The sequence below is a fragment of the Fragaria vesca genome, linkage group LG7 (assembly GCF_000184155.1).
Source record: "Fragaria vesca subsp. vesca linkage group LG7, FraVesHawaii_1.0, whole genome shotgun sequence".
In the NCBI taxonomy this organism is placed as follows: domain Eukaryota; kingdom Viridiplantae; phylum Streptophyta; class Magnoliopsida; order Rosales; family Rosaceae; genus Fragaria; species Fragaria vesca.
In genome coordinates, this window is record NC_020497.1 from 16,025,448 (window position 1) to 16,039,806 (window position 14,359).

At 36.8% G+C, this 14,359-nt stretch overlaps 2 protein-coding genes across 2 annotated transcripts; one reads left to right on the plus strand and one right to left on the minus strand.

Annotated features, from left to right (window-relative positions):
* Positions 1-228: 228 nt before the first annotated feature.
* LOC101311234 (3-ketoacyl-CoA synthase 21-like) lies at positions 229-1,799 on the minus strand. The gene has a single exon (XM_004308786.1). The coding sequence runs from the start codon at positions 1,630-1,632 to the stop codon at positions 229-231; it is 1,404 nt and encodes a 467-aa protein (XP_004308834.1). The 5' UTR covers positions 1,633-1,799.
* Positions 1,800-9,219: 7,420 nt separating this feature from the next.
* LOC101293631 (probable pectate lyase 4-like) lies at positions 9,220-14,281 on the plus strand. The gene is made up of 5 exons (XM_004307406.1): positions 9,220-9,438; positions 12,956-13,307; positions 13,375-13,585; positions 13,688-13,756; positions 13,877-14,281. The coding sequence occupies exons 1-5, from the start codon at positions 9,312-9,314 to the stop codon at positions 14,114-14,116; spliced, it is 999 nt and encodes a 332-aa protein (XP_004307454.1). The 5' UTR covers positions 9,220-9,311; the 3' UTR covers positions 14,117-14,281.
* Positions 14,282-14,359: the final 78 nt, after the last annotated feature.

The window sequence follows — 14,359 nt, forward strand, 5'->3', positions numbered from 1 at the left end:
TACATAAGAACCTGCTCTAGCAGGAGGGTTTATGTATGAGATACATACACTATTAACTTTTGACAAGAAGAAAATTCATATGAAAAACTTGACACTGCGTACGTACCCTTTACGTGAGCAACTTCAAAATACAATTGATGATATTGATCAAATATATAACCCAATCCGAATCATGAACACCCGAAAGAAAAATAATTTAGGGCCTTTAGGCAAGGTACTATGGAAAACTTAAGCGAATAATTTGCTGAAATCAATCCTAACAAAGCTGATGTAATCATCATTGATCCAACCAAACTTCTCCATGAAAGGGTTGCCAATATTATGCGGAGGATAACTATCTATGCAGTTTTTCCAAACATTAGCATCATCCAAGTCCCTCAGTACTTCCCAAACAATATTGTTGCACTTAAAACCTGCTCCAAATCCACTCATAAGAATCCTATCACCCTTCTTAAGCCTCTTTTTGGCTTCCATGTATCCTAAAGCATACCAAAACCCAGCAGCTGATGTGTTACCAAATCGGAAAAGCGCCATTCTAGATGGCTCAAGATCATACTCGTCTAATTCTAAGCTCTTGCCAATCCCATCTATGATTGCTCTTCCACCAGGGTGGATACAGAAGTGCTCTATTCCAGCCTTCATATTCAAACCAGCTCCTACTGCTTCTAACTTTTGGCTCTTTGTACCCCTTTTCTTCTGCAGCTTAGACTCCAGCACGTACCGGAATATTTCCCTTAGTGGAAGTACTTTTGGCACCAGGACTTGTAGGTTCATTGTGAAAGCAAGAACTGCTGCTTTTGTGAGGTATTTGGTAAGACGAAAACCTGGGTAACCACTATCATCTTCTAGCTGTATGCAACAATTGTAAGCATCATCACTGGAGCCGATATGTGTTCTTACCAGTGTCTTCAATTTCAAGATAGCTTGGTGCCTATGGTATCTTCTATTGGTGAACAGCATCGAACAGCCTCCCGAGCGAAACAAACAGTTGGTGAGCATCATGGATTTTTCTTTGCCGCAATACCAGTTAGGAGCCATCGACTCTGTGCTCACAACAAGGGCGTATGAGTCTTTGTATGACTTGAACAAGCCCTGGACAACATCAACGGCCACCAGGCTTGCGCTGCAGCCCATTCCGGAAAGGTTGAATGTCTTGATGTTCTCCCTCATCTTGTAACGGTTCACTATTCGAGATGTTAGGGAGGGTGAAGGGGAGAACATAGAGACATTGACTACGAGGATGTCGATTTGTGATGGGGAGACTGAAGGGTACCGGGTGAAAAGATTGTCAAGTGTGTTGAAGATGATTTCATCCATCTCAGAGAGTGAATCTGCTAGGTTTGGCTTTTCTTCTCGGCCTTGGAGGATGTTCCTTGGGCAAGAAGTTTCCTCACCAATGCCGGAATTGACAATGGTTTTCAAGAGAAACCTGAACTCTTCCAGCCCCAGATTCTTGTTTCTCATGACGATTTTCGCACATGAGTCGGTTCGGAGCTTCATGTCCTCTGTGGGTTTGTAGCACTCATAGGCCAGTAAATAGCAGGACTGATGTCTCCTTTGGAGAAATGACTTTAAAAGGCAGCAAAAACCATAGAAAAGAGAGACTAGACACATTGTCAAGAGAAACTCCATGGTCTAGCTAAGCTCACTGTGTGTGTAAATGAAGAGTGAGAAGAGAAAAAGAGAGAGACAGAGAGCGATCGAGATATTAGAATTGTTGTTGAGTGTAAATTAGTTGCATGGAGACTGCAACTCCAACAATTCTGTATGTCGCTCGCTCTGTACGTATTCTGCTCCATATCTCGTCCTTATAAATAGAAATGCATTGTCAACTATTTGTGAGTATGAATTATTGATGAAGCACGCGTGCTGGTTCATTTTGACAAATAAATTAAAAATAGTTGGCACTCATTAAGATTGTTAAGCAGTGGTTATATATGCAAATCATTGAATAGGCCAAGTTAAGGGAAGCACATCACCTGTACCCATTTCTCATGTGCCAAACTTGTGGTGCGAATGAGAATTTGACATGTAATCAATAACTTAACACTCCCACCAACTCTGTTTACTATTACAAAATAAATAAATTATTAAACTCTTAAGAATTACTATTTTCTTTTTCCAGTTGATTGAGCCCAAAAACCAAATCTTCTTCGTGTACTGAATCCTCTCTTCTCCATCAAATCCCTTCTTCTTCTTCTTTATTGCAAACAATCTTCTTCTCCATCGATCACGTCCTCTCCTCCTTTTTTCTTCTTCTTTATTTGGACATCCACTTTCAATTCCAAATCCAATACCATCTTCTCAATCACATTCACAATCTCAATTTTACAATCAGAGATAAATATCAAAAATCAAAAAGTTGATGGAGACTGGCCTTGACGGGTAGGACGTTGCCGGATTCAAGCAAAATAGACTACGCAGACCTCGGATTATGAGTGAGATTACATACTTGGTTGAAATTGGTCTTTGGATTCGACTTCAAATTGGGATCCTTCAATTATTAGTAGGAGAAAAGTGTTGGGGGTTTGTTCGGGCTGTTTGGCTTCAATTACCAGTAGGAGAAAGCTGCTGGGTAGAAGAAGGGCTCTGGGTTTCGTTGTTCTTCAAACGCCTTTTTTTTTTTTAAATTGAAGATGTAATATAAAAAATAAAATATATAATTTGCAGACTTAACACTGTTAACTGTTAAGTTTATGGACATGTGTCAAATTCTTAGTTGTGACATAGGGTTGGCACTGATTAAATGGGAACAGGTGATTTACTTCCCAAGTTGAGCATGCATGCATAAAAATAAAAAATGGGTGGGATTTCAAATTATTGAGATAAAACATATAATTCATGTCTAAAAAGAAAATTGAGATGAAAAATTGAAAATATGTGTGATTTTAAACATACAGTTGTCAAGTGTTGCCATCTTTTACATAATCAGATTACCAAATACCTGATTATTAGTCTCTTTGTATTTTTGGCACAAATAATTGATGGAACCCCAAATCGGCTCGAATGATGATATCAATATATTACAAGAGTTTATAAGGGTGTGAATCACTTGATCAATTCATTAATATTGTCAATTGGTTTTGTTCATGAATCTCAAGTTATTTTATCAACGTATTCGATTGATTTATTCCACATGTGTATGTTTTGCAGCCACACCATCAAGTTCCACATTAATCAATATATATTGTGCACGTATATGACTTGAAAATTCGACACATTTACAATAATATAATAAGAATATAAATGACCACATGGGAGGGATGACTTTTGTGAACTTATTGACGAGGACATTTTATGAAGTATAACCTGTGAGCCTCTCACTTTAGATGAGCTGCATCCATCACATGCATGCATAATGACACAACGTTAGACTACTAATTCACAGCTGAGACTTCATGTATGTCTTCATCATAATAAAAATTAAAATGAAAACAGAAAAGAATAGAACATCGTAATAATGGCTTATAAAGACTATATGCCCTACGTACCCATGCACATCGGTCGGGATTGGTTCCTAAGTTGAAGTTGTGCCCTTCTCAATTTAGGGTTGTAAATCTATTTGGTAATCGACCTATATTCAGCTCGTCCTAGCTTATGGTCTGAAAGAAACAAGCCAATCAAGCTCAAATTAAACCAGCAGATATATAGTTGATCGAGTAATGCTCGAGCTTGAACGTAGTAAGATCAAGTAGTAGAACACACATCCCTAGCCTCATACTCAACGTAATTGGCTCGACTCGATCAACTATTCTACCTGTAATCTGAAACTGGGTGGAGACAAATGCAAATTGGTTTTTAAATATTGTCTAATGGATAGGATTTTAGAAGTTGATAGAGAGATGCAGAAACACTATATTGATTCAGAACGGATATATGATTTTGAGCTCTCCCCTCCTGTGGTCCAAATGTGTGAATGTCAGTCGATCCACTGCTACCAGTAGATCAAGATCAAGTAGTTGAACGTGCTATAATGATTAATGAATATTGATCAATGCAACAAGATCAAGTAGTTCAACTTATTTATCGTCCAGAAAGAAAACCTGAAAAGTGAAATGAGGGTAAGAGATAATTGAAGGGCCGGCGTTGTCCGTAGGGCAAAGCAAGTACTTTTTTTATTTCTTTCCAGAATTCCAGATTTCACTTTCACCATCTGTTCATGGCATGGGGATCAATCTAGCTACTTATGTAAATGTTTAACTGAATTTTTTTTTAGTATTTTGATTAATTTGGCCAAAGCTAGCTAGTTAATGAGGGAAAGTTCTGGTATGCATTGCTGCATGCTAATGATGCTATACAGCCTGTTTTCCACAGACAACTTCTCAATATCAGTCCCGGGAAAACAGACAACTTCTCAATATCAGCCCCGGCCCCTTGCAAAGCACATTCAATCCACCCTCTATAATTAGTGTATGTATGTTATGTCGTGCTGCACAGCAGACATCATGGGCGGAGCCATTTGAGGACCAGCACCCCTCAACTTTCTTGGTGATATGTGATTTGACTGATTTCTAACTAAGAGGTCATTGATTTTGATAGAGTTTCTAGTTAATTATGATTGATGACACCCCTAAAATATTTGGTACGTGATTGCTTAGAGCAACTTTAATAAACTCTATTTTAGCTTTTAGATATTTTAGAGAACGTGTTTAGTTTTTTTTGATATTTTCGGAGCTCCAGCAGACTAGCCAAAGTTTAGTTATTATGACTTTTAGCTATCTCGCTAGCTAAATATAGAAAACGAGGTGACTCAGATGAGACTAGTTATAATTTAATACATTCTTTGTAAGATATTTTACGTAATATATAAATATATTTAAACTATTTAATCTTTATTTGAAGAATAATATTGATGAAATGCTAAGTAAAATGGAGAGTATTAATACAACCACATTTCTAAAGTGGCTAACCAAAATGACATTTCAGCTAATTTGATTGAAATTTAGCTTAAAATGGATAGTATTGCTAAAGATGTTTTTATGGTGAGCAAGGGAGCAAAGAATTTGCATTCATTTCTTTCCTAATCGGCTAAAATATAGCATTATTCATCTCCGTTTCATAACTAATATTAGTTCTCTTAGAACAATATAATGAAGCTTCAGTAGTTTGGTACATGATTCAATTAAATTACTCAGTTATCTCTTATAATAAACTTAAAAACGAAAATTTAGTTAAAATAAACTAGTAATGAAGACATGTCGATTGAATTGCTCATCCTTCTTCTAAAATGGGAGGGGAAATGATTATCGATCTATATCTTAATGTACACTGAAAATTATATTCGATTTAATATATCAATAAAGTTTTGATATTCTTTTTACTGTGTATCAGCCGACCCCCCTAAACATAAATTTCTAGCTCCACCCGTGGCAGACATACCCGTTAATGAAGGGTAGCACGTAATCCAATTAGCTAGGTTTCCTCAATCGATTATATAGGTCAGGTTAAATAAGATTTCCATTGCCGTTAGTAGTCCAGCATTAAGTCTAGCTAAACTGTTGGATAAACATTGTGGCCTAAGAAAAAAGATATATTCATCATGGTAGAAGAGAAGTAGAATGTAAACATACTTAAATGGAAAGAGGTGGTTATGAAATCTTGAACGATAAGAAACCTAGCGAGCTCCCCTTCAAATTAAGGCAGAAGTTGAGCAAAAGAGAGAAACTGAAAGTCCACAGATTTGTATTTACGCATCAAGAAATGGACGCAAACTATGTATTTATGTATGCATATATGAGCTTTCATGTCTCAGTTATAATATTGTATATATATCATGTTAGCATTCCGACTAAACATTAGATTGTTGTCAGTTTTATTCGACATTTTTTCATTCCTCTTTTACTCTAATTAAGGAGTTTCGAATTTTACATCTCCATGTTTTTTCTAATATAATCAAATTTGAAGTTAATTTTCATCAAGATGAACTATCAAGTGTGACTAGTTATTATTATGCCTAGCTCAGAAGGAGAGGCACTTAAGCTGTTATGGATAGCTGTTGTGACTAGTTATATATATACCAGGGCCCTTTTAATGAGGGATTCCTATTTTTTGTCACTTTTAGGTATAAGTCCACACTATTAGATCTATTTTTTAATAGGCTTGGATGACTGAGATTAAAACAAAAAACTTAACACTTATGTCAAACCTACACCGCTCAAAATCATTAAAAATAAATCAAACATTTAGATGACTTATCGATCACCAAATTTTCTGAAAATTTGCAGAAGTGATCTACTCATATATACCTACAAACTGAACGGTACAGATGTGATTTAGTGATCGGGAAGTTTGTCAAATCCATATCCCTAGAAATGAACAAAAAAAGGGATCCCTCATTAGAAGGGCCCTGTATACATATAGATATATATATATATATATATATTTACAGATTTTCTCAGGTGCGGATGTCCGCATTTATTTTTACTATACGGATTTCCACTTTACACTCACTTTTCAATCGAATTTTCACATATCCACCGTCTAGTCTTTAGATATTAATGTATAGATCATCTCTGTAAAATTTCAGCCAATTTAATTATCAGTAAGGCACTAAAAGGCAGATATATAATTACAATTTCAACCGGCCTAGACATGCATGAAGCTAAGAGGCAGATATATAGTTACAATTTTACAGACATAAAATTTGGTTTGGGAGGAAGGATACGAACTAAAATCTTTTGCAAACAACATTATGCATACATGCAGCTTTGTAACCACTCCCGGTAGACGCCCCTATCCCAGTCTGACAGAACCTGCCGGTTGGCCGAGGAGTATTCAGGCAGGCTAGGTCTATCTCGTCACTTTATTGGCAGGTTATCCGTTTTGGTTCTCTTTGATTCGCTGAAGCTTTCTGCTGGTTTAAGTTCATTTCCATTTTTCTCTAGGTCATTTAGTCCCAGTGATTCTGCAATGTGTTCCTTTTAATTCTTGATCGACATTCAATATGTGGGGTTTTCTTTCTGAGATAAAATTTAATGGGGACTGAGATTTTGGGAGCTATGTTGGTCCTTCAGTCAATAGCTCTGTTAAGAAGGTACAGCAAAATGAAACAGATTTGGCTAGGCTTGTGCTGGGGAGCCCATGCTGCAACTAGCTAAGTTTGAATTGTCCCACATTGCTTGAGGGACCAGATTGGCTGGATGCCAGATTCATGAAATGAAGTTTCAAGCTTTGTTTGTGTTTCTTATTTCAAAGTTTCAAGCTTTGTTGTTATTTCATTCGATCAACATCTAGAGACATTTCCATGGTCCATAATCCAGATGCGCACATTTTTATTGTGAAACACAGAAATCTCTTAGTTACATTGAAACTTTGGATTCCTAAGAGCAACTTTAACAGACTCTCTATTTTAGCTTTTAGCTATTTTAGAGAGCGTGTTTAGCTTTTTTGGATGTTTTAGGAGCTCCAGCAGACTAGCTAAACTTGAGCTATTTTAACTTTTAACTATCTCGCTAGCTATATTTAGCTAGCTAGCGAGATGACTCAAATGAGACTAACTATAATTTAATACATTCCTTGTAAAAAAATTTATGTGATATATAAATATATTTAAATTATTTAATTTATATTTGAAGAATAATGTTGATGTAATGCTAGCTAAAATAGAGAGCATTGATGCAGCCACATTTCTAAAATGGCTAGCCAAAATGATATTTTAACTAATTTGACTAAAATTTAACTTAAAAATGGTTAACATTATTAAATATGCTCTAAATCCTAACTGATCACATAACACTTACAGCAGTAACAACACAGTAATCTGTAACAAATTAAAAGCATGCATAAACATTAATCCAGCAGCCGATTAAGGAAAGATTGAAATTTAAGCAAATACTTGGAATCAAGTCTAACAAAGCTTAGATAATCATCATTGATCCAGCTATACGTCTCCATGATTGGAATTATATCATCCGGAGAAATAGTCTCGACAGGGGCGGAGCTAGATATTTATATTTAGGGAGGCCAGCTGATATACAGTAAATAAAAAATCAAAATTTTATTGATATATTAAATTGAGTATAATTTTCAGTATATATTAAGATATAGATCAATAATCATTTCCTCTCCCATTTTAGAAGACGTACAAGCAATTCAATCGACATGTCTTCATTACTAGTTTTTTTTAACTAAATTTTCATTTTTACGTTTATTTTAATAGATAATTAAGTAATTTAATTGAGTCATGTACCAAAATAAAGCTCCATTGTTCTAAGAGAACTAATATTAGTTATGAAAATGGAAATGAATAATGTTATATTTTAGCCGATTAGGAAAGAAATGAATGCAAATTCTTTGCTTCCCTTGCTCTCCATAAGTAATTACAAAATATTTTAGGGGTGTCATCAATCTTAATTAACTAGAAACTCTATTAAAATCAATACCCTCTTAGTTGGAAATCACACATCACCAAGAAAGTTAAGGGGTGTCATGGCACCTCTTAGTCCTCAAATGGCTCCGACCATGAATCTCGGTCACGTAGCAGCTCTGTCCCTGCTTCTAAATCATTATCAACATCACACTCTGGAGAAAGACATGATTGATAATTTGATATAGATTCATTCAACACTCACCCACATAGTTGTGACTTGTGAGCCTGTGAGATAATGATCTATTGGTGACTTAAACTTGTGACGCTAACCTAACTTTTCATAATGTAAATTATAACTTCTGCAACTATTCACGGCTTCAAGTTTTGATTATAATAATTTGGTCATTTTGGCAACACCAAATGCATGTAGTCGTAGTCTCAGTCACATCTTAATCAAAGTGAAATTTATGTGACAAGCTAATAAATCATCCACTATGACACGTACAATCACAAACATATAATGAATCGGCCATAATAATGATAACACTAACGATGTTTTTTGGTGACCGAGTGAGTTACGATGTATAATGAATCGGTCATAACACTATTATGTTTGTCGGTAGCCGAGTGGGCTACCATTCCAGAGTCAAGAATAACTCGGGTATGTAGTATGTACCATCCAAGTTAGTTATTACCGGAAAAGCTCTGCAGTGTCCGCCCCACTAGCGAGTGCCAGAATACATATTTTACATGATCTGAGTTATCTACATGTTATTTACCAACCTACCATGGGTAAAAGTTATGAGAGAGGACCAGCTCCAACTCCCCAAGTGCTATTGATTACGATAAAATCTACTTTCTACCATGGGTAAAAGTTGGAATTATGAAGCTACAAATATCGGGGCAACCGGTGAAACGTCCCATTTCTGTTCTTCTTTTTCCGGTGAATTTTGTAACCCGCCAAATTTTCCAGCGCGACGGCGTTACGGAGAGGAAGACGGAGATGACTGCGCTACCGTACGGCGACGTGGATTCCCATCTGAAAGCAATGGCCGGTAAGGCCGAGGGCTTCGGCCGGTTCGCCATCGGAGGCCTCCACGGCCCCGTCTATTCCGTCACCACATTGGCAGGTCCGCCCCTTTCACCCCCAATTTGCTTTAATTCATGAAAGTATTGTTTTTATTTTAATTATTGCTTTTAATTGTTATGAATGTTTTATCTTGATCATTAAACGTGGGTGATTTTAATTAATGTTAGATTTTGAATTAGGAGAAACAATTTCGAAGATTGATGTTTGCTTCTGTGTTATTGAAAGTTTGAAGCTTTATGAAATCGGGAGTATTTTAGATGGTGTTTGAGCTGCACCTGCTGCTGCATTTTGCATTGAGAAAATCTGATGAGCTTGTTAAAACAAACAAAGAAATGAAATTTAGAGGGAGTGAGAATCCAGACAAGAATGCCCAAAAAAAAAAATCACTTCTTGATTTGTGCCGAACATGTTGATTTCGGCAGCTTTATTCCACTTTTTCATTTTTGGGATGGTTTTTCTGATACAGCATATGTTGGAAGAATATAGAACATCTCAAATGATAGGTTCACAGGGCTATATACTTAAGTTCCTTAACATTTATTCATGAAATTCATTACAACAGTGTAGGTTTTTCTAAATCACATGACTCTGGCTTCTTATTCTTACAACTCACAATATTAAACCACAAGACACAAGCCACACAACACATTAAGTTTAACATATTAAGCATGAACATTGCTGCAACATACAATCTTCTGGGAAAAGATGTAGGTTTTACTGAAAGCTAATGTTAAGCAAACAACTGGGACCAATCAACTCTAACAAAGCTAAGAGATTCATCGAAGATCCAACCAAATTTCTCCATGACATTGTTTAGTTTCTCTGGAGGATAACTATCAATACAGCCTTTCCAAACATGGGAATCATCTAAGTCCCTCAGCACTTCCCAAACAACATTGTTGCACTTAAAACCTGACCCGAATCCACTCATAAGAATCCTATCACCCTTTTTAAGTCTCTTTTTGGCTTCCATATATGCCAAAGCAAACCAAAGGCCAGGAGATGATGTGTTACCAAATCGGTGAAGCGCCATTCTGGATGGCTCAAGATCATATTCGCTTAATGAGAAGCTCTTACCAATTCCATCTATGATTGCTCTTCCACCGGGGTGGATACAGAAGTGTTCTATTCCAGCCTTCATATTTAATGCCACTCCCACTGCTTCTGCCTTTTGGCTTTTAGTACTATTTCTTTTCTGAATCCTAGAGTCCACCAGGTAGAAGAGGATTTCTTTTAATGGAAGGACTTTTGGTAGTAGTACATGGAGGTTCGTTGTGAGAGCTAGAGCTGCTTCTTTTTTGAGGTGTTTGGTAAGCCGAACACCTCCGTATCCACTCTCATCTTCTAGTCGCATGCAACATCCATAAGCTTCATTTCTTGAGCCCATATGAGTTCTTATCAAATACTTCATTTTCAAGATAGCTTGCTTTCTCAGGGATCTTCTATTCGTGAACAGCATTGAACATCCTCCAGACCGGAATAAACAGTTGGGGAGCATCATGGACTTATCCTTCCCAGCTACCAATTAGGACCTATGGACTCTGTGCTTACAACAATGGCAAATGAATCCTTGTATGTTTTGAACAAGTTATTTACTACATCAATGGCAACTAGACTTGCACTGCAACCCATGCCGGAGATGTTGAAGGTCTTGATGTCTTCCCTCATCCTGTAATGGTCTACTATTCGAGATGTTAGTGAGGGTGCAGGGGAGAACATGGAGACATTGACGACCAGAATGTCAATCTTTGATGGACAGATGGTAGTATCCTTAGCAAAAAGGTTGTCAAGTGTGTCAAAAACGATCCCATCCATATCTGAGAGTGAATCTTCTTCAGTTGCACAATCTGCTCGGCCTTGGATGATGTTTCTTGCACTAGAAGTTTCCTCACCTATTCCTGAATTGGCCGATATTTTTATGAGAAATCTGAATTCGTCCAATCCCAGATTCTTGTTCTTAATGATAGTTTTGACACAGGTATCAGTGTTGAGCTTCATGTCATCAGGGGCCTCATAGCACTCATAGGCCAGCAAATAGCACCACTGGTCTCTCCTTTGCAGAACTAAGTTACAGAGGCAAGAGAAGGCATAGGAAAGAGCGAGTAGACACAACGCCAGGAAAAGCGCCATGGCCGTAGCTCTTCTGTGCGTAGTAACCCGTAGTTTGTGTGTGAGACTGTCAGAAAGAGAGATTAGAATTGTTGAATTCTGAATGAGTTGCATGCAATGGCAAATGGCTACTTCAACAATTAATATGTTCTATCCGTACCCTGCTCATCCCTCTCTCATAGAGAAACGTATTGGGAACTAATCACTTATTGACAAAGCATTTAAAATTTTAGGTAGTGGTAGACACAACTATTAATATGTGTTGTACATAAGGTAAGCCATGATTAATTTTGCACACAGTATACAGGGTTGCTTTTCCACTCAAATTGTTGAGAGGAAATGAATTGTGATTCTACATATCTACACTACTTGCTTATTGACCCCTCTTTTAAAACCAAAATTACCGAATACTAATTTGTTTGTGTGTATTACTGAATTGAGGTTTGAGATAATTTTGATTATACAAATTGATGAACACAATGCTTTGAATATCGTTATTGCTAATGTTCAGTGATTTTGCAGTATGTATTTCATTGATGAAGTTATTGCATGCTTGGTAACTGTATATCAGTTTTTTATTTACTTTTTATATTTTAGAGAAATTTAATGTGGCTTTGGAAGGAAATAAGAATTTTGATCTCTTCCTTAAGAAGGTACAACAAAATAAAACACGTTTAGCTACCTATAAGCTGCCAGAATCGTCTGATTCTGCAGCTGAGTATAGACTGTGGGTTGGTTCCAACACTCCAAACTTAGGGTTTTTTTGCTCCTATTATTGACACTTTAAGATCTTTGGAATTCAAAATTCTCAATTTTCATAAGTTGCTGCTGCAATTGCACTGAAAAAATGCAATATATGTATAAGGACGAACAAAAAAAGTAAAATACAGAGAATAAGAATCAAGATTCGTTTGGGTTTTGATTGATGGGAAAACAATATTGGGAATTAGTTGGTGTAGGATGCTGAAAAAGAAAAGCACTTCTTGATTGGCTCGCTCGGATTATAGTGATTTTGGCAGCTTAACTCATCTCTCAGTTTTTGGAACGTAGCTCACTAGGCGTCGATACAAAGTTTGTTAGACGAATGTAGATCATCCCAAATGACATGCTCACTAGGCTTTCTATATGCTTTCAAGTGCGTCACCATTTAATCATCAAATTAATTACTTTCTTTTCCTAAACTCACATGGTTCTTCTTAGCATTTTATTTTCACAGTTCATCATGATATTAAGATACAGCACATTAATTTTAACATCTGACAGTGTTGAATTTTTACCTGTTAGTTGAATTGAGGGTGACAATAATTATGGTTCTTATCAAAGTAAGTTAAGAATTAGCTTTGTAGAGGTGAACTCTTTTTCTTTGGTCTGTATGTGCTGCTTATTGGTAGGAAGTAATCTTTTATTGCATTGGGATACAAAAATAATGTTATGTGTTGGTTTTGTAGATGATGGTCCAGGCTCACTTCGTGAAGGATGCCGGAAACAAGAACCACTCTGGATTCTCTTTGAGGTTTCAGGCACCATTCATCTCTCTTCTTATTTGAGCGTTTCATCTTACAAGACAATTGATGGCCGGGGGCGAAGAGTAAAGCTCACAGGCAAGGGCCTTAGACTGAAGGAATGTGAACACATAATCATATGCAACCTTGAGTTTGAAGGTGGTAGAGGACATGATGTAGATGGCATTCAGATAAAACCAAATTCCAGGCATATATGGATTGACCGATGCAGCCTTCGTGATTATGATGATGGTCTCATAGATATCACCCGACAAAGTACAGACATAACTATTTCTAGGTGGGTTTAAACTATCTCATCTTATAGGATATGTGGATACTGAGCTAAATGGTTCCTTCTTCCCCAGATGTTACTTCCAGCAACATGACAAGACGATGCTTATTGGAGCTGATCCTTCACATGTTGGTGACAGATGCATTCGGGTCACAATTCATCATTGTTTTTTTGACGGGACAAGACAAAGGCAACCTCGTGTTAGATTTGGGAAAGTTCATCTTTACAACAATTACACTCGTAACTGGGGTATATATGCTGTTTGTGCCAGCGTAGAATCCCAGGTGAACAAGGCTTCTTAAGAACTGATGTCTTCTAAAATATCTCTTTGATTGGTAAAAATAATTTGAGTTGCAGGTTCTGAAAAGTTGAATTGTATCTGTCAGATATACTCTCAATGCAACATATATGAAGCAGGAACGAAGAAGAAGACTTTTGAATATTATACTGAGAAGGTACACGACCATCTTTTCTCCAAACTGCATAGATGAAGTTTCGTTTTAAGTTCTTGAAGTTATAAAAGGTTGCATGTCATTGACCATGTTGTGTCTCAAATGTTTTGAACTTTCCAATAGGCTGCAGATAGAGAAGAGGCGAAATCTGGCTTCATACGATCTGAGGGGGATGTATTCCTGAATGGAGCTCAACCATGCACATTAACAGGGTTCAGTGAAGACTGCATGTTCCATCCAAGTGAATTTTATCCAGTTTGGACTATGGAAGCAGCCTCAGATTCTCTTAAAGGTGTTCTCCACATTCTTACGGGTTGGCAACCCATTCAAAGGCCGCCATTAGAGCAGCCGATAATGGTATAGCTTTTTCGATAATTTGTATAACATGATTTTTGTAGGTCCTTTAATGGAAGGCTCTGCTTTCTTTTAAACTAAGTTAAGGTACACCTCTGAAGTTTTCTATCCCCTGTAATATTCAAATTGTGTCGATTTTGCCTCAAGACTGCTGAAATCTATCATATTTATCATAGCTCAAATTAGGAACGAGGGACCAATTAATCATGAAACTATTACATAATGCTCATGCATACTATATTAGTATATTAT